Source organism: Balaenoptera borealis (genome assembly GCF_965194805.1).
Source record: "Balaenoptera borealis genome assembly, chromosome: 5".
Classification (NCBI taxonomy): Eukaryota; Metazoa; Chordata; class Mammalia; order Artiodactyla; family Balaenopteridae; genus Balaenoptera; species Balaenoptera borealis.
This window is the reverse complement of record NC_138862.1, coordinates 58,135,703-58,159,854: the sequence shown is the minus strand read 5'-3', so window position 1 is coordinate 58,159,854 and position 24,152 is coordinate 58,135,703. Positions and strand designations below refer to the sequence as shown.

Here is a 24,152-nt window from a genome sequence, read left to right as displayed (position 1 = left end):
TCACTGTTCAGGATGTTACCCTCATTTGCTAATACATATCTGGTTTATCTTCGTGTTGTTGCTCACTTCTCTAATCACTACTAACTCCATTTGAATATGTGCTACATGAGAAAAAGATTTGAAAACCAAGCCAGTCAAGTATTACTCTGCTCTTATAAATGTAGAAAAAAGACTTGGGATGATGTAGGGCCAGTCTTCTCTTCTACACTATCACTTTTCCCACCATGTAAGTTATAGTTTTGTATTCGGTTTTTAACAACAGGCCAATTGAAACCTATTAAGATTACATGACCAAGGTTATTTGACCAAGGTCATACACCTTGTCAGTGGCAAAAATAAAAAATCCCAATGTGTCAAGTATGCTACCTATTCTACACTAGTTAAAGACTTCCCTTTAATGGAAAATTTTCTTTTGCTAAGGAATAAAGTGGTCCTATCACTTTTGCCCAAGCGTGGAGAATTTAAATTTGGGTGTTCTTATTTTGATGATAATGACAAAGTTAATACCATATTTATGTAATACTTCTGAAATTATTTTTCAGAAACTCAGGTTACTCTTTGAATATAATTAGCCCAAATTAAGATTCTCAATCTTAACACATCATTATATATATATATATATATATATATATATATATATATATATATATATATCTATATATATATATATATCACTCAATCCCAACACAGCATTATAAATTCTTCATCAAACCTCACACCTCCTACAAGAAAGCCTTTCATTTAATCTTAGCAATAATATTTAATTTGGTAGTGCTTTGTAAGTAATAAATCAAAATCAGACTTTTAATATCCTAATGTAATTCCCAACTCTGAATATATACTATTTTTAATATCCTGAAGTAATTCTCAAGTCTATATAGATACTATTCTTTAAACATTTAAATTACGGTCTACTTATCCAATTCTATCCCATTAGTCTTCTAATTTCTAGCTCTAGAATTCCATAACTGAGAGTTGACTGTATGTATACTGTAACTCTTCCATCTTAATTTGAGCATATTTATTTCACTTGGTTCCATTCATTCTTTATTCATCTCTAACATTTTTTGCACAACTCTTCTTAGTACTGGAACAGGCTAGTAAGTGCTGAAATGAGGAAGTGGAAGAAAAGTTAGGTAGAGTCCATTTACCAATTGGATATCCTACTCTACATAGGTAAACTGATTAAGTACATATATGACATATATATCATATTTCCTTTTCTGATTCTTCAACTTACTGAGAAAAGAAGAAATAATATATTTAAGAGTATTAAGATTTTAAAAGTATTAAAGGGTGATGAACACTAGTATGAAATGCAAAGGAAGAGCTCAAGTTTCTTGCATTCAAGTCAAAGAATTTTGACGAAAATTGAGAATTTAGCCCCAACACTGCCTCCCCACATCCCTGTCCTCATAATCTACATAGACTCTATATTCCAACAAAACCACTACAAGGAGAAAAAAAATTTAACTAAGCAAATGTATAAAAATTTGGCATTTTTAAACATTAAGCTAGTTTACTGAGTGACTGACATGAAGCAACATTACCTTGCCATCACCTAAGGAGATGTTCTACTAAATCTAATTGTATGCTTCCAAGCAGCAGAAAACAAAAAGACAAAAGCATTAAAATATTTAGTATTAAAGGATTGGTGCATGTCTCCCAAAAGAATATCTTTCTGTTATCACAGCTGCTTATTAACCCATATACATTGGAAACTCACCTCCAAAAACAGAAAAACAGCATTCCTCAATACAACCAAAGTATACTATCCATAATAAAAGACACCATGCATATGTCTTATGGAGAAAGCTATCAAAAATCAGTTACAAATCATACAAAAAATTTAATACAGATATGAGAAATAACTTTCATTATTTTTTGAAAAAATATACATAAATATTACAGATATTAAACTGAATTAAAGTTTATCTTTGTTATCACTCTGATACAAGTGAATAAAGCCTACGTAAAGGCTATTCAAATATGTGCTCACCTGATTCACATCTGAAACTGAGGCATTATAAAGTTTTTAAAAGTTAAGTACTGGGCTTCCCTGGTTGCGCAGTGGTTGAGAATCTGCCTGCCAATGCAGGGGACACGGGTTCCAGCCCTGGTCTAGGAAGATCCCACATGCCGTGGAGCAACTAAGCCCGTGCGCCACAACTACTGAGCCTGTGCGTCTCTGGAGCTTGTGCTCCACAACAAGAGAGGCCACGACAGTGAGAAGCCCGCGCACCGCGATGAAGAGTGGCCCCCACTCGCCGCAACTAGAGAAAGCCCTCGCACAGAAACGAAGACCCAACACAGCCAAAAATAAATAAATAAATTAATTAATTAAAAAAAAAAAGTTAAATACTATTCCATACACTAAAATACGTGTTTCTGGCAATTTGCTAAAACCATTTAAAATGGGTGAGTACAGAAATCCATAGTCCCTTTTTACACTTACATTAAAACACCAAATCCCAACAATTGAGATGTTAAGTTTCATCCCTCTTTTTCTTCATTTCCTCCACCAAAACTTCTGTGATGCCATGGATTGATTCACAGCTTAATGTAATACCCTACAAACTTATCTTCCCAACTTTCATTTGGGTTTAAATTCATATATTCCCATAATACATGTTACTGTATTACCAAATTTTCCCCATGTGTCCCACTGTTTTATTTTTCAATAGCTGTTTTAATGCTTATCTTTACAATATGACATCTAAGCCTTTATATCCATCCAAATATTTATCTCACTATTTTTTAATAAAAGTCCTCTATTTGGGTCAGGACAGTCTCCTCAGCTTCTCATCCAACAAATTACCAATAGTAACCGAACATGTGCCAGGCCTTGTGCTAGGAATGCAAGGATAAATTTTACACAGTTCCTGTCCTCACAATAGAGCAAAAGCCTCAAGGTAGGGTCAGAGAATCCATAAAAATATTTATTTTCCAATGAAGCATAGGAAGAAATCATCACTTTTCTAAAAAAAGAGAGGGAGAGGGCATTTAATAAAAATTACCATTGTACTAGTACGGATTGGCACTGGTAGCCCTAGTTGGTCCACTTGTCAGGTGGCACCCTGCCACACAGGGCACCCAAAATTTCCTATAGGAAGTGTGGAGTGGGACAGTTCCAGAATGAAAGTAAGTAAACAGTTACATCTTCACTTGGTTGTCCCTCTCAACATAGCATCCTGTGACAGACATATTGTGATGTATGGGAGCTCAGCTGAATGAACTAAAAACTTATCTAGATTTAACTAAAAGTCAAAAATGTAAAGGAGGCATGATATGCGTGCTCTGACAGGTGAACATCTGACTCATAAACCAAGTGAGGGTATCTGTTAATCCATGTTATATACTAGTAGGCATTTAATCCAAGTAAATGCCATTCCTGCAAAGAACTGACAGAATGTAAGATAACACCAATAATGTAGGCACAAATAACAACAAAACCCCACAAAAATGGCAATGCAAATAACTTCTTCCTAATACATAAACTTTACCAGTTACATTATGAAATAAAACCATGGCAATCTAATCAGATGTGACAAATCAAACCCCCCCCAATCAAATACATTTAGAAACCAAATAAAACAAATTTATATTCACTCTTATTAACAACAAACCTCACACTAAACCCATACTGTGCTAAAATAGCTAATGTGAGTGGTGATTAGCATGATACTGAAAAACCAAACACCTTGAACATGAAGACTAGCTCTAAAAACAGTAGTTGGGATGAAAACTGTTAAGGTTCCCAACAATGAACTTCTTTCATTTGAATCTACTTGTTTTCAAGAGGTAGCTTAGCTTTCATACCTAAAAACAAGTGTTAACATATACTCAACATGGACTTAAAACTTTGAATCACTGAATCAAAAAGTATAAAACCAAGATTAAAAAAAAATGAAGCACATTCAATTGTATGGTTTTCTCAAAAATGTTTTAGCAAGAAAAAAAGTTAACTTTTAAAATGAAGCACAATTATATTGTTTACCCAAATATTACTGTTTTAGTGAAAATAATTAGTATTTTAAAATGTTATTTCAGCAGATTAAAAATTTGTCTTTTTTGAATATTTTATAATGCATATAGCAAAATTCTATGGTAGCACATATATAGTTTATAAACTTATACGTATTAGGAGTACATACTAATTTTTAACTGATGGGCACAGTCAAGAGTATTGAAGAGCACTGATCTAAAGAAGATAATAACTAGAATAAAATGTGAGGTTACAATAGAGGAGATATAAGTTGATAAAAAAGAATTATGAACAGCAATTATTAATTCTAAAGGGAAAAGTTTCATAAAACTATAATTTGAGCTGGACCTTGAATATGGACTGGTTTCCCAATATGGCAAAAGGAGGAAAGGGTATTTCAGGTAAAGGGAGCAGCATGAACATAATTATTAAGACATCAAAGCACATGGTACGGTAAAAAAACAGAGTTAATAGATCTAGAAATTATGTAGGTTCCCTGTTAGTAGATCTAGGCTTTGAGCATCAAATGCCTGCTAATATTGAAAGAAAACGAGGTAAAGACTATGTGCCTTCTGATAGAGGAACATACCACCACTGAAGTAACCTTGCCCCCCAAATTAAACCTTAATCTTATCAAGGCTCTAGATCTGTCAACTTACAGAAAATACAGAGGAGCAACTGGCACAATCCAAACTGGAAAACTGCAGGACAGATGAAGCTGTTTCTTCACCAAAAAAACTGCATGGGAAAAGTGCGGGAGTGGGGAACAGCACACAGAGAACACACAGATTAAAAGACATCTCAACCAACCAATGTATGGATCACATTTGGTTACTAGCTAAAACTGCAAAAATATATGATTAGAAATTTGAACACTCACTGGATACTTGATATTAAGGAATTATTCATTTTTGGTGTGGTAATGAATCTGTGGTTACTTTTTCTAAATGTTCCTTAACTTTTAGAGCTACATACTGATATATTTACAGATGAACTAATGGCAGGAGGGATTATATAGACAGAAATTTAAATAAAACAAGACTGACCATGAACTGACAATAACGGAAGCAGGTACATGGTACATGAACATTCATTTCATTATTCTGTCTTACTATTGCATGTTTTTTAATAATAACTTTTTTTTTAAACAGGAAGGTCAAAGCCTCTATGTCTTGTTTCCTCTAGCTTTTAGATCAAACTGTCCCTTCAAGACTAGGTTTTCCCTGAGATATTTCTCATAACTGAGACTGTGAAATTAGGTATCATGTCTATGTAGAAGTATTATGCATGAAAGGAAATAAGGCCTTGAATTATTTTCAAGTTTTGAGATTTATACTTTAAAGTTATTCTGCTAAACTCACTTTCACTAGGCTTCATCCATAGTGCCCAGCCAGAACAAACAGCAGCTATTAACTAAAAGGCAAGTGAAATAAAACATCACAAAAATCATATTTTATCCTTCAAAATTGAAATGAACATGATAAAATAACTATTATCAAGGTTCAAGAAAAGAAATGACCCCAAGGGTAGGTATATATAGCAAAAGCTTTTGTAAGCAATGTTTGGTTTCAAGCTCTTGATGGAAACCTATCACTACTCAACTCAAAGTAGACATGTACTTTAAAAAAGTACAGCTTACTGGAATAGAAGAAAACAGAAATGCATAAACAGAAACAATTTTTTAAAAAAACACAGAAAAGTTGGTATACTCTGTACACTATTCCAAAGATTCTTTCATGCATGAATTTTTATTGGTATAACAAGAATGAAACCAAACTTAATCCAGTCAAATTGTACGTTATTTGAAAAAAACTGCTGCTTGCTCTAAAATAGTTTAAAGTTTAGGGGGAAAAATGTATCAAATTTTAATTTATTTTATCTTAAAATATTTTAGGTTTTATAACAGTGTTTATTTAATTTTTATTTTATTTTTTTGGCCGAGCCGCGTGGCGTGTGGGATCTTAGTTCCCCAATCAGGGATGGAACCTGCACCCCCTGCAGTGGAAGCGTGGAGTCTTAACCAACAGACCACCAGGGAAGTCCCTGTACCATAATTTTAAATGTCAGAAATGAGGAACAGGGAGAAGGTAACTACAAACAATAAGAAACAATGTCATTCCTACTCAAAGCAGCTCACAAGCAACAAGTTAAAAACACTAAATGCCAACTTAAAAAATATTTTATGAAATGCGTTAATTCCAAACTGAAAGCTAATATATAAAAATTTGACTTACGTCAAAGTCACAGCTAACATTTAAAATTTATTTTAACTGCTCGGACTAGAGAGAGAAGATAATTCATGACTGTGGAGAATGTATATACATACTGATGATATGTATATATGAGAGGAATTATATGATTAATTAAAAGTAAATTTTATAATGGTTAACATGCCAACTTAGATGCTTCCTCAAACTTTATTTAAGTGTATCCTTAACCTGATATAGTCTTGTTTGGAAAGAGAAATAAAATAGGTTTCTAATTCCACAAAACATCATTAATTAAAGGAAACTAGGTTACACACACACACTCTCTCTCTCTCCAGCAAAAATAATAATGCGGACAAAGAAGGTAATCCAGAGCCATAGGCTTGTAACAGAAATATGCCTCTTAAGAATTTTTTAAAAAAACTTTTATTTAAAGATTTATTGAATGGCTATTGGGGCTACCACCTGATAAGTAACTTGGTTAAAAAAAAAAAAAAATCCCTGGTACAAATTAAAACTAAATATATCTCAATATATCAAAAATTTGAGAAAAGAGCTTTTTATGGATGATACATTAACAAGTAAATAGGAAAAACAATCCAATCTGTAAATCATTCCCCTGTTAGAATTAAAGAATCAATATGGGTACCATTTCTTCCTTTCTTACACTTTACATTGATTACTTCCACACATTAACAACTTCTTGTTCATACTTTGTTTCAGCAGTATTTACCAAAAGCAAAATCAAACTAAAATCAGATGTTTTTGCATCTAATATTGCTACATTTCTCTCAATTTCTGCACTTATACATTGTACTTCCTATAGCCCCTTATGCTAACATTCAGCCAGGTTACATTATTACTTTCCTATATATGGCTATCAGAAGCAATACCTACTACTGAAAAACCCTAATGGTTTCTTTAATGTTAGACTTATCAAACAGAAACCTTTCAGGCACATGGTAAAATACTAAATCTTTCAACTATAAAGTACTTCTCAAATACCACTTTTAAAGTCAACCCCTAGCCTATTAAAGTTTCAACATATTTTAATAAAAATGCAAAAAAGGGAAAAACAAAGAGTTGAATTCATCTCCACTGTATCACTGAAGTACTTTAACCACTGTGAAAGAAAACTCTAAAGTGAACACAAAAATGAAAAACCAGTTCAAATATAAAGGTAATAAATATAAACACGGCCAAAATAAAGTAAAACTATTCTTCTACCTTTTCCAAGAAGAGAGCAGGAGTTCAATACATCAATTAGCTGTGCACATTACTGATATTCAAAAAGTAATTAAAAAAACTGTTTATTAATATGACTATGTTTACAAACAAGTCTCTATGTACAGTAAACATACATAAAGCTCTAATAAACAACAGTGCAATGCTTCAGAAAGTCTTAAGCACTAGTATCATATCATATTCTTAAAATTCTGAAGTCTTTTAGTAGCTTGCCAAATGATTTAGAAAGGATGCAGAATATATCAAATACTCACTTGCAGTGTTCCATGTCACTCTCTACTGCCAAAAACAAAACAAAACAAAACAAAAACCAACAAAAACTAAACAAAAAACCCTAACCACACAATGGCCACTATTTAAAAGAAAGTTCATGATCACTAAGTAGATATTTATATTTTAAAATACAGTTCTTGGAATACATTGCTAATTTCCTTAAGATTAGACTCAAGTTGTGATTTGTACAATATTCTAAATGGGATTACCGTTCTCAGATTCATATGACACTTCAAACCACTATTCTAAAGAGCATATTTTGCTCAAAGAAGCCACAAATTTGCATCTTCCATGGAAAAAAGTTTTAGACTCATCTTTCTTATGGCCATATCATTGCTAACATTTAAATAAAAAAATAAAGTCACTTCGATCATAAGGTATTATCAAGAAAGTTTTTCTTCCGATGATTGGGACCAAAGAGTCTTAATATTGGTCAGTGGTTAGCCATATTTAAACCAAATATTTTTAACAAGACATCAGTGAACTTAACTGTATCCTTAACCAACACTTTACTGTTATACTAAGTGTTTGAGGGAGAGAAATAAAATAGATTTCAAACTTCCACAAAATACTGCTAGTTAAAATAAAGGAAACTAGGTTATAATCACTGAGAATAAAGCCTTCACTACTTGCAAAATTCTATGAACATGTTAGAACTTTGCCTTATAAAAACATTTTTTTAGATTTGATGAGGATTGGGAAGGTGAAAAAAGAGGACCTACTTTGCCATTTTATTAACAAAATAAGTTATTTAATTTATGATTCTCCTGCTAACTTCTATTTCAACTCCCTGGCAAAACACCTAAGGCAATTCTACACAATCCTTTTTTCAAATGAATCATCAACAGATAAAACATATTCTTTGGTCTTCAAAATAGTTGTCATCATTATAATTGTATAGGACTCCACTGTAGAAGCAATTTAATTACCTAACAAAGAAGATCCACTTTTGAAGATTTAGGTAAGATTTCTTTTTCAAAAGATACATGGTTTTTGGAAAGGATATACTTAATTATGTAAAAAACAAAAAACAAAACAAAAGGACCTCATGATGTTTCCAGTTTTAATTGGAAAAACAAAAATCTTGAAACACATACATACATTTAGGAGGAAAAGGGGGATGGTTTGTCAATATCCATCAGCAAGTGCTAGTGATTGGTTCTATAATTCAGATTTTTTCTTGTTAAATCTCAAATTTCCAAGTTTATTCTATTTTTTTCCTATATATGTATCCATTTGAACAACATCAAGAATAAATGACTAAAACAAGATGGTCTACAAAATTCTCTGCACAGATTCTTGGCTGAAATATTTGTCTCATTTCTAAAAATGGTACTCCAATGCTTGTTTTACCCATGGTTTTCCATATACTGAAATGCTCTCTCTGCACTCTATTAAACTATGTACCATCTTTTCATTATTATTCTTATATTTAGGACATAAATCATTAAAACAAAACTACCACTTCATGTACCAAAACCTATGTTCACATGACAATATAAGCATTGCCCTCCAGAGATGAAAAAATTATAGTAATTATCATGTTTAAAAGGCATGTTTTTATTACTCTTGTATGTATTTTGGACAAAAATATTGATCAGCTAATTATGCTCTTCCACACATCATGTTCACTGAGTTTACTACCACAGTTTTTAGTGCAACAAAATACCTTTGAAAAGCCACTCTACAGTAATTATGGCAAGGCTCATTAAAATGCAGAGGTGAAGATTCCATTTGTATAGAAACAGAGAAAATAATGTTTGAAAAGAAAAGGTGTTTCATCAGGCTGAATTTTTGGTATACTAAAAATATACAGAAACATTTCTTGAATGAGTTTTATAGTCAATTTTGATGTAGTATCATTTAGTGGTGATAAATTTTGAGAGGTATATGTTTAACAAACATTTTACTTGAGATTATAGTCTTAGGTAAACATTGAATACACAATGCCAAAAGGTAGTTACCTTTTTTTTTTTTTTTTTTTAATTTTTGTACCAAAAAAGTCATTCATTTAATGTTGACATTTCTTCTTACCTGTGTGCCTCAGACCAATAAAGTACTCTGCATTAAAATTTAAATCTTGAGACAGTAGTACAGCATTGAAAAAAAAACTGTAAAGCAGCTCAGATACACTGAACCCAGATTTTACATTTCCATTTGTCAAACTAGAATATAAAAAGTAAGCTTGAAAATCAAGTTGAAAAGCTTATTATTCCTCAAGAAAAAGTATGAACAATCTGAAAATGATCAACTAGTATGAATGAAACATTGTACATAGTTAAGTCACATTTAGTGGCTGCTAAACATACCACTCCCTCCTGGAAATTACGGAACCATCTACATGTGAAACTAAGTCATCTTCATTTTCATCATACTGTTCATCGCTGACGAACTTCATTCCCATTTTTAGATCTTCATAATAATCCATTGGTCTTTCAAACCTACTGAGATTTTCTACATTGTTCCACTGCGTTTTTTCATGCTCTTCTAAATAGTCTTTCCGTATTAGATTGTTCACTGGATTTTTGTTTTCTTTTTTTACACTGTCTGGGTAAGAATCAAGCTCATCTTGTTGAAGAACATCTATCTGTGATTCTTTTTGCATATCTGATGGTGGAATGTAGTTCTTGGCAAAGTAGTCTCCACGAAACGTCCGTCTTCTCCTATAGCAGAATATTCCAGCCAAAACACTTACAAGTACTACGAAGAGAGCCCCACCCACTACACTAGCAATGATTGTGCCAATTGTGTCATCCTTAATTGTTGCCAAAGTTGACAATGGGAAGGGCAATTTTTTTGGTTCTGTTGCTAGATCCTCGAAGTCAGCAGTTGAGGGATGCCACTGAATTGTAGGCTGAAGGGTGGTAGTAGTAGGAGGATCTAATGGAAACGGTAAAGATAGACAAGACACAGAAAGGCAAAGAATGTCAATGCAGGCTGATTCAGCAGCAAGTTGAAAAGACAGCACAGTTAATGAAAATATATTCATAGTAACAATAGTTTTTCATTCTTAATTTAAGATTAGAAAGTAGTGATACTTCTATATGTAAAAAAAAATAACAAAACTGACTTAGTCAGTTACCAATTATGTAAAGGGAATGAAAAATTATGTATGGCGTAAATCCTAAATTATTCTATTCCAAGTTTAAGCGTGATATTGTATTCTAAGAAATACTTTTTCTTTTAAATTAAGACTATTATTTAAGTGTCCTATATACAGCTGGCTTAAGAATTATCATTACTAAAAAATTAAATCGAATCATTCAAATGTACATTTTCTTAGCCAGTAGCACAAGGAAATAACAGAATAATAAAATAAAAGAATGAAAAAATTAAAATATGTTTTCTTGATATCCATCTTTACCTAATATAGTTTATTTTTGTAAGAGCTAAACTTATCTTTAAAAGAATGAAAAACTATAGATTCTTGTTAAGTGGCCATAGTATAAGCTGTTGACTTAATAATTCTCTCAAAAATATTTTCCTTAAATAAAGAAAACTCTTTAATTTTTAGAAAGGACATATGTAGTATATACCATTATTTAGTGATTTAAAAAATAAAAAGCACATATTTAAACTATGTTAGCCAGATGGGCTATTATCAAATGAGACCAATAGACAAAGTAAAAACATGTTATAAACTATATAGTGTTATAAAAATGTCATCATCATGTCTATACTCCATGGGCAAGATATCTGAACATTTAGGAAATTGAGAAATTTCAACCATGTCTGCAAAATTCAATGTCACATTGCTTTAGGATGGAGTCTCAGAAAGAGCAGCTAATATTTTAGAGAGAACATTCTAATGATACTTAAATATTAGATGCAAATGATCCTGTGTATTGCCATTAGATTACAGAGTAAATAGCCATTAATATTAAAAAGCAACTAAACATAAATAGTAAAAATTAAAGATTGGTTAATTATCAATTAAGTGGTATTTGTAGGTCATGTTACACAAAATTCTAGAGTTTGAAGAAAGGATGACTTTAAAAATCTTGAATTTCTTCATTGATAAAAAATAAATGACCCAAATGGTAATCTCCTATAATTATTTTTTAAATGAGTGGTACTGACAGAGCTTTTAAAAAGTGATTGTTAGAAAAATACTAAATCTACATGGGGGTAAGTTATTCTAAAATTACAAGCTAAAGAAAAATACTTACTGAAACAGGTTTCATCACGGAATGCCATATGTATAGAATGTAGTAAAACTTTAGCAAGTACAGTGTAAAATGTGACAAGTACATTATAAGTAATTTCCTATGAGTTTAAACCAATATAACAGGCAATCCAGTCAAGTACCTTGAAGTGAATTAGTTACCATATTATATGTAAGTAAATAAATCAAAGAAGAATTTTAATTTGTGAGAACAAATTCACTAGCTGCACAAATTCAATCTTAAAAAAAAAATTGTGAAATTGCAGGATCATTTCTACTATAAAAGTAGTAAAATCTCATATAATCCAACTTCACAGAACTAGGATATTAAAGAAACAGACTAAAAATTAATCATTTATAAGACAACTCATGTATTTTCTGAGGAGGAGGATTAATGGAAGTTTTACATATTAAATGTCATCTTTACAATGATTCCCAAAGGAAAAAGTGTTATAATAAACAGGCATCAGCATGTTTAAACAAAAGCACAAATCACCTAATTAATGATTTAAAATTCACACATTTTTGTGCACATAAAATTTTTAAAGTTTTTGATAGCTCTTAATGAAATGGTATTTTTCTCAGAATAGTACATGTACACCTGAGCTCTCACCAAATATGATACATAACTGTACATTTTTACGAAGTATTCTTAAAAAGAAAAAATCACTGACATTTACTTCTACTTGTAATGTTCTTTATGTGAACACAAATGGACATCTACTGTGTATTTAACTGAGATTTAACAAAATACAACTTTCAGAAAATCTAACAACAAAAAAAGAGTAACACAAAAAAGTCTATTTAAAAATCTTATTTTGTCAGCAGTTCTAGAAATTTTCAAACTTACCAGCCCCTCCTCAACTAGTGTAAAAAAAACAGCATAGGGCTTCCCTGGTGGCGCAGTGGTTAAGAATCCCCCTGCCAATGCAGGGGACACGGGTTTAAGCTCTGGTCCGGGAAGATCCCACATGCCGCAGAGCAACTAAGCCCGTGCGCCACAACTACTGAGCCTGCGCTCTAGAGTCCACGAGCCACCACTACTGAGCCCGCGTGCTGCAACTACTGAAGCCCATGCACCTAGAGCCCGTGCTCCGCAACAAGAGATGCCACTGTAGTGAGAAGCCCGCGCACCGCAACGAAGAGTAGCCCTCACTCGCCTCAACTAGAGAAAGCCTGCGCACAGCAATGAAGGCCCAACGCAGGCAAAAATAAAATAAATAAATTTTAAAAAATAGCATAGCCTCACTATTAATAAGAGGGACTACTGTTAAACGTTATATTTTGTATATTAAGCAATGGACATATCACGATTCACATGAGACATTTATTCATGTTTTCCAATTCTTGCTCTGCTCCAAGATAACTACAGTGAGAGTCATTCTTTGTGTAAGGAGGCAGGAGGACAATTTTGTAATCACTAATAGCTACTTATTTATCATGATTTACAAATCCTTCCCATAAATAAATAAGCATTCCTTATTTATTCAGTTTTTTTAATATTCTTTGCTAAATGTGATAAATAAATATATAACAAATGTAATAAACTAGTAGATTCTGAGTTCTCCACACACAGCTTCTTAAGTTTCTTTTTCAAATTAACGAGTTCTGCCAAATAGGAAAATGAACAGTCCAGTAAAACCTCTGTAGCTATAAAGTATATTTTAGCCTAATAATTACTGTGTTAAAAAAACTGAATGAATTGGTTCCCTTTTCTTTTAGACTATATAAATTGTTTAAATAAACAAAATCTATAAATGTTAAAGTTGAAGGATTGCTAAATTAAGTGTGTCTGATATGTCTGGATTGAAATTCATTCAAATGATATGATTTGAAATTCAAGATTTGCATAGGAATATGCTTTGATTTTTAGGCATGAGGAACTTAAGTGATATATGAAAATTTGCTTCTCTAGTCTCAGAGATGTAAGAGGTATTAGGGAAAAAACACACACACCAAAAGTAACTAGAAAAACACAATTTCAAGCAGTCGGTTAGTCCTGGACAAAGAGCCACTGTATCACCATGAGTAATAACTGAAGTTGAATATTGCAATCTTGAATATTGTACCTCTTGCACAATAACTTATGCCAATGTGGGAAAATGTATAACAAAATTTCAAATAATTTCCCTCAGAGTTGCTAATTCTATTCTGTTGTGGGTAGAACTTTTTAAGCCTCCAGTCATAGCATACGTTCCTTTGACAAATATTTTAAAATATCATTTATGAAATTTTAAAATATAAATTTTATTATTGAGATTAAAATGTTTTCCTAGAAGAAAACGGGTACATATAACTCACAATGAAAAAGATTAACTTTCTGATCATTTACTGTATAAGTTATGGCCTTTTATTGTGATAAAAGCCTACTAGTAGGCTTTAATAGTCAGCTGGGGAAAGCAATTTGTATCTAGGATACATGATATACACTAAGAAGCTCGTAGAGGAGCTAACTAAACTCAGTACAGTATACTGTATTAAAGACTCTGGACAGAAAATTAAAGTCTAATTCTTGATGATTACTTAAAGAAAACCATCTCATATAATGCTATCTTTTTCTGAAGTACTCAGTGGTAATTAACTGTGATTTTTCATATTTACTCAAAATTTTGCTTCCACTCTTATAAGACTTAGTAGAGGTTGATTTTAAAATATGTAAAGTTTATCATCAGTGGTATATTAGTACCTTTGTCAAAAATAAATAAATAAATTTACATAAATGCAGACTCTGAATTTTTTATTCTTTCCTGATTATTTTCTTCTCAAATGTATTCATGCATGCAACAAAAGTTTACTGAACACTTACTATGTGCTAAAGATTGCTGCAGAGGGTGAGAATATAGTATTGATTAAAGTACACAAAACTCCTGCCCTCTTAGGACATATGTTCTAGTGGGGGTAAAAACAGGCAAGCATATAAATAAAATATGTAGTATGTCACATGGTAATATGTACCGTAGAGAAAAAATAAGGCAGAGAAGAATGACAGACAGTAGTAAAGGGGTGAGAAGAGAAAGGTTTCAATTTTAAATATGGCTGTGAAGGTGATATTTGAACAAATATCTCTTTCCCTGAAGGGAAAGAGGTATGAGGATATCTGAAGAACATTCTAGGCAGTGGAAACAGAAAGTGCAATGACTCTGAGGCAGGAATGTGCCTGTTCTGTTCAAAGAACAGCCAAGTGGCCAGGGTGGCTGAAGCCAGGTGTACAAGGGATATAACAAGAGGTGAGCTCAGAGAGATAATCTAGGGCCATAACATGTACAGAGCTTATAAATCACTGTAAAGATTTGGTTTTCATTGTGGGCAAAATGGGAAGTCCATGGAAGGTTTGGAGGTGAGGACTGACATGATCCAACATGCCCTTTAAAAGGATTATTCTGCCTGCTCATCTGATGACAGATTGAAAAGTAGGAAAATTAAATGGCTGTTCTATAGTGAAGTAAGGGTTGCCTGATGGTTTGTGCCAGAATACTGGCAACAAAAGTGGAGAATTGGTAAGGTTCTGTATATAACATAATGAGAGAGCTCACATCAATTTGTTGATGGATGGGGTGGGGTATGAGAGGAAAATCAAAATCAGGAGTAAGTATCAAGGATTTCATGCCCTGAGCAAATGTAAGGATGGAGCTACCAATAACTGAAAAGGCAAACAAAGACTGCTGGAGAAAGAGATTCGGTGGCAAGAGGCAGAAGAAAGATGAGGAACTCAGTTCTGAATACATATTATACTTCTACATAGGAGGTTAATGATCACTAAGAGGCAGTGGGACACACAAGTCACGAGTACTGGGAAATGGACCCTGAATACCAAAGATACAAATTTAACATATCACCAATAGATAAGATGCCAAAATTGAGCCTTGATATTTAAATGATTACATAATTAGAACACATTGAGCCTAGGATTTACAAGTAATATCCCACACCAAATTTTGTACAACAGAAATAAAAAGTAATCGGTCCTTAGGTAACCACATTTTAAATATGGATTTCCTGTGGCTTTAAGATTCCCTTTTTTTTTTTTTAAATAAAAAAACCTCTAAGGGAAGAAAGAGAGACTAATATACTAATAGATTTACACCAAAGCACTGCTGTTGGCAGAAAGGACTAGCTAGAGATGTACAAAGCTCTAATCTTCTTGTGAGATACATGCAAAAAAAAAATTGTGTCTCTATCATGTGCCAGGCACTAAGTGCTGAGTATACAGTAATAAAAAAAAGCAAACACAAATTGTTTAAATATGAAGATAGATAATGGGTAAATAAATAAGCATACAACTACAAACTGTGGTAAATACCATGAGAAAATAATATGGGAAACTGTTCTTAGATTCAGCGATCACAGAAGGACTAAGAATGTAACATTAATGCAAGCTTAAAATTTCTCTAAAATCATGGAAAAGAATCTGAAAAAGAATATATATCTATACATATATAAAACTGAATCACTTTGCTGTATACATGAAACATTATAAATCAACTATACTTCGATTTAAGAAAATTTAGTTTTAGACTGAACAGAGAAAAAAATCTTAACTACCTATTATCTAATTACCATACAAACCTCCATTTCTCAAGATTCTCTTCCTTTTTCCTCTAACTTCCCATTTGTTAGACACAAAGATTGCTACATTCTTATAGTCAGGAGGGAGACGTTTAAAATATTTATATAATTTTTATAAATAAGCATTCCATTGATAATTTATTATTTATAGCTACACCCAGGAAAAATATATTTTTAGCTCCAACTATGTTTTGTAAATACCCAAATATATACTCAGTCAAACTGATAAAAACATTCACAGTGAAACAAATGGAATGCATAAAATCTAAGTTCTTAGTGGTTTATGGACTGACCATAAAACACATCTTAAATTTTATTTCATTGGAACATTTTCAGTAGCATTCCTACTTCACCTCTCAGTAACTCTATACGGTATAGCCTCATATTGAGTGACAATGATATTTAATAAGAAGGTCATCAAAATTGATATCCTATTTTATTTATTAGACACATGTGCAGAGTAGCTTACCAAAAACAAACAAAAAAATCCAACATTTATTCTTGGTGTAAATACAAAAGAACCTAGAAAGGTACACACTACCAATAAAAAGAATATCTAATACTATTTAACTGAAAAATTAGCTATAGGCATAAGGTCTTAAAATGTATATGAACTTATTGCAGAGACATTTTGACATTTTTTAAGTAATGGAATGCCACTTTACATATGTATTTCAGGTAGAGTTGCTTTATTATATCTCTTTTAGATTATTTAGAAAACCTCACACTGAGGAATATGTATCTATCTTCACAAGTACAAATTACTGCCTAGATCATAGTGTTATTGTTATGATTGTTGTTACAGAAATAATTTAAGTAACTCATTTTGTGAGTAAATAGTAACTTACCTGAAATATAGATGACCTTTTGATCACTTCTTTGACCAAGGGAATTGGTCACTTTACAGACATAAACACCAGAATAATTGAAAGTCAGTGGATGGACAAAATGAAGAGTATTGTCTGAAGCCAATAAACCATCAGGCCACTGTCCATCCAACCTATATTTTAAAAGGCACAAAATTACTTTAAATATCTTCAGATTCTATTCATTGACAGCTATTTAAATAAGACATTATACTTCCTAGTTGTCAGTGAAAGAATCAGTATCCTTTAGGTAAAAGTCACTATGAAATAAAAGCACACGTTATGAATTTTCATTTTAATAGAGATGAATTAATTGATAAAGTCCATTAAGAATACCCATTCTTTCAAAATATCAATTCATATCAATTCATATAAGTGAAGCTAGGCTAACGTATTAGAGGGAATAGGAGGGAAGGAGAGAAAAAAATATGTGATTTTTAAAGAATTATATTTGGAAAACTGGAAAATCAGAAATATATATTATTTGAAGACATACCCATAGTATCAAAAGAATTAAAATAATTCTCAGTGAATTGTGAATCTATACATGATATATCTACAACTTTCTTAATGAAAAGTCATCATTTTAGTACATGATAATGTTTTAGCACCTTCTGTAACATATTTAAAGAGCAACATTTAATACTGAGCAAATAATCTATACTGTGCCCTATCCAAAGATGGTTAATTTCTAAAGCACCAACAAGGGTCTTCTTATAAAATAATTTCATTCATAAGGTAGGCATCTGTGACAACAAAAACCAATGCAACTTTGGTATCAATAATAACTCTTTTTAAATGGTTTCTCTACTAATTGGGTTAAAAGGTCCTATCTGGTGTACATATTATTATAAACCATAATAGGAATAAAATCCCACTATAAGAACTCTAAAACCATTCATTGCAATGGAACTAAGTATACTGTTATACCTCATTTTTCCAACCTTAGGGTATACCCCATGGGGGGAAAAAAACCAATAGGTCTTTATTTTGAAAGTGTTTTTACAGCCCATAAATTATTTTTTAAGATAAGAGGATAAAAAGTGAAGTAAACCCAGGCACTCAACTACTACTATAGTTTGAGCTAAGCAGATTTTCAAAAAGTGCATTCACTCATTCACTCAGCCATCCATTATTTAATTACTAAGAACTTACTATTTACCATACTCTGCTCTGCTGGTGTTGCTGAAATGCACAGGTAAATAAGATTTGGTCCTTGCTTTCAATGATCTAAGCACATTAGTAGGAGACCAACAACTAATTACAAAGGGAATAAGAACATAGAACAATGAAAAGGTAGAAAGAAGCAAATCAACACTGGAGAACAGATGGAAGGATTTTGGTCTGTGATCTCAAGTGCATAAAAGAACAATCAGTAAAATCTTTTACAGTTGCTCTGACTTTAATTTAGCATTGAAGGATAAAGATAATATTCTTACATGGTGTAAAGAACAAAAACAAAAACCCCATATCTTCTTCTTAAGAGGACTTTGGAAAGAACATTTTTACAAGCATCAGCTTTCAAAAGGTAAACCCTTTTTCTAGGAGTATAAGAATGAATATGAAGTCTATGTATCTTACCAGTTAGCTCTGTACTTTGGGCCCAAAATTCTAACCCCTTTAATTCTGAGAAATATAAAAATGGCTTATAATCCTTTAAAGTTGTTTATTCAAATAAGCTAGAAAAATCTAAATATCATATTAAACTCACAACAAATGACATGCTAAGCACCTTCCATGCTCCTGTACCTATGTTACATGATTTATATTCAATGTCTCTACCCTCACAAAAACTCTATGGGGTACCATTATCAATGAGGATACAAAGGATTAGAAAGGTTAAATAACTTATTCAAAAAAGACATCTCCAGGTACAGACACCAGGATAAGAACTCAGAATTGTATGACTTTTAGAAATACCCTATCACACATCTTAACCAATGCCTTCTTCCCACTTTGAAGAAAATGTAAATGGAAGGTCTTCTCTACTTTTTGTTTAAAGACAACAGATTGACCAAATATACTCTTTCCTCGCACCCACAAAATACCACCTAAAGTAAGATTAAAGGAATGAAAAAACTATTAAAAACCAACACGGAGAAAGAGAACAGGAGGTAGAATTCATCAGATGTTTCAACTAACTTTTAGAAGACAGAAAACAGATGGGGAAAACAATATATGCTTTAGGCCAATGTTTCCCAATCAGGAGTAATTCTGTCTCCAGGGGACATACCTGGTATGTCCTGAGACAGTTTTGGTTGTCACATCTGGGGGTGGGGGGAGTATGTGCCGCTAGCTGTAGAGAATAGAGGCCAGGGATGCCACTAAACATCCCACAATTCACAAGACTGCCTCCAACAACAAAGATTTATCCAGCCCAAAATGTCAACAGTGCCAAGACTGAAAAGCTCTGCTTTTGGCTGAAGAAGTGCTTGCAGGAGGCATATGAATGAGGAAGCAGCCAATGTGGTCCACTGAACCCAAGATCTGGACTTTGACTCACTGTACTGCAGAAGGCCAGAGTGAGGCAGAGGGCTAAAAATAAGGAGATCAGTTGAAAGTTGAAAAAGCAAAAAAACAGACTCCTCTCAACTCTGTACAGATACCAGGCATTTATGTTTTAGGCAAAATAATGAAGGTTAATTCAATAAATAAACTGAATGGCCATGAAAAAAAGAATTCTACTCTTCAGTAACTGATATCTGAAGCTCCCCCAGTGAAATAAACTCCTCTCTAGTTGATCACTCAAAGTGATCTACCCAGTAAGTACTCCCCATTTAAAATAAAATGCTGAAGAGTCTCCACTCAGCATTTTATTTTAATGCATCACTGTGAAATGACTGGACAACTGAGAAAATTAAGAAATATCTACAAAATGAAAGACCAAACAAACAAAAAAAAGAACCTGGAGGAAAAAAGAAACAATACATAAGAAGCAGAAAAAACTCTGCAGAGGAAATAATTCTAGTATCTCTAGGAAGAAACAAGAAGATACTACATCCATAAAATACGAAAAGGATGCTATGAAAATGAACAGAGAATAAGAAAACACTCTTAGAAACCGAAAATATGTCAAAAGAAAATTTTCAATCAGTGGAGCAGAGGGATCGAGGAAATCTTGGAAGAACAACAAAAACTGAAAACTAAGTAAGAAAGAATGTTTAGTATACAATAAATAGGAATTCCAGTACAAACAAACAAACAAAAAAGCAGCGTTAATGACCAAGGGAAAAAAAAAAAGAAGAAAAGAATAAGAAAGAAGAGAAGAGAAGCGAAGAGAATCCACAGTTGACAGATACAATTCTCTAGACTGAGAAGGTGTGGGGCGTGGGGGGAGGGGTGCAAACACTGAGAAATATGAACGCAAACCTCAGTATAGCAGTTTGAAATTCCACAGATAAAGAGAATTAAGGATATTCAGATAGTAAACTACACAACTAAAAAGAAGCAATTATTAGCCTCAGGAAAAACAAACAGCTTTAGAAACAAAAGAAAACAAAATTCCAGTATACTACTTAACTCTCAGTAAATAATATTTACCTGTCATAGGGAGGCAACGATTACACAGTTTATTTCAAAGTAGCTTAATTTCATTGGGACGATGAAGGTTAGGAATATGTATATGAGTATGTTTATGTGTGAAGGGATAGATATAAAATTAAATTTTCATTTTCATAATAAGAAGTCAATAGACAGTGTTAAAGATTAGTAAATTAAGCAGCAGCAGTTTAAGACCGATGATGATAAACACCAGAAGGAATTGCTAACGTCGCCAAAGCAGCCTCCGAGGAACAGAATCGCGGGGGCCGGAAGGTGGGGAGAGGTGGGGCAGAAAAACACTTAGAAACTCTTAATTTAATTTCCAGCTCTTAGTGTAATCATATATTACACTGATAAAAACAACTTCCAATATGCATTTAAGAATACTTTTGACTTTTAAATAATTTCTCTTTAGAAGTATCTAACATTATTACCTGCTCCACACAGATTTGAAGGGTGGTGGATTTGCATCAGCATTACACTTGAGATTAACACCTTTTCTTCCTACAAACCAGTTTCCATCATAGCCTGTTACTGAAACCTCAGGAGCGTCTATAAAATAAATGCATTACACAACAGATTATCTTTTGTTAATGATAGATGCAATACACAACGATAAAGCATTAACATAATACACAACTTTAGAAGTAGTGTATTTTCCTTCTCTCATATACGTAAGAAATAAGGAATACAATACTCAGTAAATACTGGTTGACTAAAAGAATGATTGAATGAACGGACAATGAGCACCAAACACTAGGCAGCTATAAGCATGTACAATTCTAGTTATTATGGACACAATGTAAGAATATTCACAAACCTATAATCACCAAAAGCAAAATGTAAGAGTCCTGTTATGAAATACGCAGAGGTATATCAACAAAGAAAATATAGTTGGATGAGACATGGCATTTAAGTACCAAGTCACTATATAAAACTGTCTTTAAAGAAATGTTTAATTCAAAAGGAAATATCCCCTAAGAGATATCAATTACAAAAAAAAAAAAAAAAAAAAATTAAGATTCCTTATATTACAATTAATTAATATCCTTTGGGCATGTAGAGATGTGACAAACTTTCTAAGACTATAATCACAACTAAAGTAAATTATCTGAGGCCTCAACTGTTCTAAAACATTAAATTTTTATTCACGGTCTAAAAGTACCCAAAGGTCTTTTAGCATATGTGTAATATAATTAGCTAAATGAGCAATTATCCACATCTACCATCAATATAAATTTATACCTTCAAACTGTAAAATCCAATACTAATCATTCATTCAACCACCATTGTTTAGCTCCTATTAAGTGACAGGCACTGTTTTAGATGTTTAGTATACATATAGACTCTGTATTCACAAAACTTATATTCTAAGGGTAACAGGAAAGATGACATTTTAAAAAATTTAACTAAAATCCGTTATGAGGGCCAAGAAGGAAAAGAAAAGGATACTAGGAGAAAAGATAAAGAAATGCTATTTGTGTATGGTACAGGGACGTTCCACCCTTCTGTGAGCTATACAAGTAAACTAGATAAAGAGTACATGGCCAGATGGGAAGTTAGAGAGAGACCAGGTCAGTCTTTAGCTCTGCAGGGAAGCCTGAAGTCAATCAAGCAAGGTTTACAGAAAAAGTAGTATAAAAATTAAACTTTTTATACTAAGGTACAATTACCTTAATAATTAAAAATAAAAAATGTCTGCCTCTTATAAATACAAAGAATTAACAAACATTTTTTCTACCTTAAAATTGGTAATAAAAAATGTTACTGAAAGAACAGTACAGATATCTGTGAGTTTAAGTTATTTTCAAAGGAGGAGAAAATAGGTAGTAAAGTATCCCCGAAGAATACCTCCAAATTTTGAGATATGAATTTTGGATATAAGATTTTATCTCCTTAAGCTTTGTTTACATGTTTCAGAGGGCCCAATTAACAGGAAAAAAGAATACTCTGAGAACATTTTAGGAGTAGGCCACTAAATCTAAACCATAATTATAAAGTTTTACATAAGGAGAAATATTTTTACACATTTAGAATTTCATTCAGGCAAACAAAAAGTAATAGTATAAATAACTGAAGAAAATTTCAGTCATTATTAGACACAGGGAAGAAAAAATACATATGAGAAAAATATTAATGGTACTTACAACCGGGATGTAAATTTTAAAAGAAAAAGGAAAAGTTAAAAGTATGTAAAAGCAAGAAAGAAAAAGAAGAAAAATTTTATTTGGATTCTCCAAATAAGTGAGGAGAAAAGAAGGTACAATCAGCCCTCTGTATCCATGAATTCAGCATCTGTGGATTCAACCAACTGTGGTTGAAAAATATTCAGGAAAAAAAATTCTACAAAGTTCAAAACAGTAAAACTTGAATTTGCTGCATACCAGCAACTATTTCCATAGTATTTACATTGAATTTATAGCTATTTACATAACATTTACATTGTATTAGGTATTATAAGTAATCTAGAGACTATTTAAAGTACATGGGAGGATGAGTGTAGATTACATACAAATACTGATACTATGCCATTTTATATAAAGGATTTGAGCATCCTCGGATCTTGGTAACTGAAGGAGTCCTGGAACCAATCCCCCATGGATACCGAGGGACTACTACTAGGACTGTATTTGCACTCAAGAATACAATGGTAATAACATCCATGTAAGACAGCTTCTCAAGTTTAACCCTATAAATGTTTAAAAAGATCCTTAGAATTAGTTTTAAAAACCATTAATTATATCAAGTGTAATGAATATGTGTAAATTAAAATGCCATGAATGTCATATCAAAAAAAACAAAACAATAACAACAAAAAACAGGACATTTCCTTCAAAAACCTACCTAGATTTATGATCTGTGCATGGATGGAAATGACACCAGAACCTAAACACTTCTCCTAATTTTATCTTTAACCTACTTAATTTTCATTATCTTTGCTATATGCTATCTGCACCATCACTTTTTCTCTTGCTCAAAATTTTAAAATGCTACACAAAGAATGTATCAAAAATGAGAAACTTTATAGAAGAGGGGAAAGTATATACACACACACGTACATATCCACACAAACATACACACAAGAGAGTATCCCTTAACCAAAAAATAAAAGCACAAGGTGGGCCAGGTTTGAACCTTATCTAAGATTATTATTATCCCAACGATGACTCTGTTTTACCTTTATGAGGATCTTACAACATGATCAATAAAATCAGACTAGAAATAATACTGAAAAAACACAAATTTTCAAACTAATTAAAATGCATCTAGGAAGTAAAAGATCCTTGGGTAGCATCAATAAAAAT

The 24,152-nt window shown here is 32.3% G+C and overlaps 1 protein-coding gene across 4 annotated transcripts in view; it reads right to left on the bottom strand.

Annotated features, from left to right (window-relative positions):
- Nucleotides 1-24,152, bottom strand: part of NECTIN3 (nectin cell adhesion molecule 3) — a 187,793-nt gene that overhangs the window by 112,860 nt on the left and 50,781 nt on the right. For 3 of the 4 annotated variants that reach the window (XM_082394720.1, XM_082394721.1, XM_082394722.1), the window contains exons 4-5: nt 21,282-21,399; nt 17,290-17,441 (exon numbers count right to left, since the gene is read on the bottom strand). In XM_082394720.1, the coding sequence (XP_082250846.1) occupies nt 17,290-17,441; nt 21,282-21,399 (270 nt within the window). Of the gene's footprint in view, nt 1-8,756; nt 10,591-17,289; nt 17,442-21,281; nt 21,400-24,152 lie in introns of those variants that run through there. The other variant, XM_082394719.1, reaches the window with a different exon arrangement.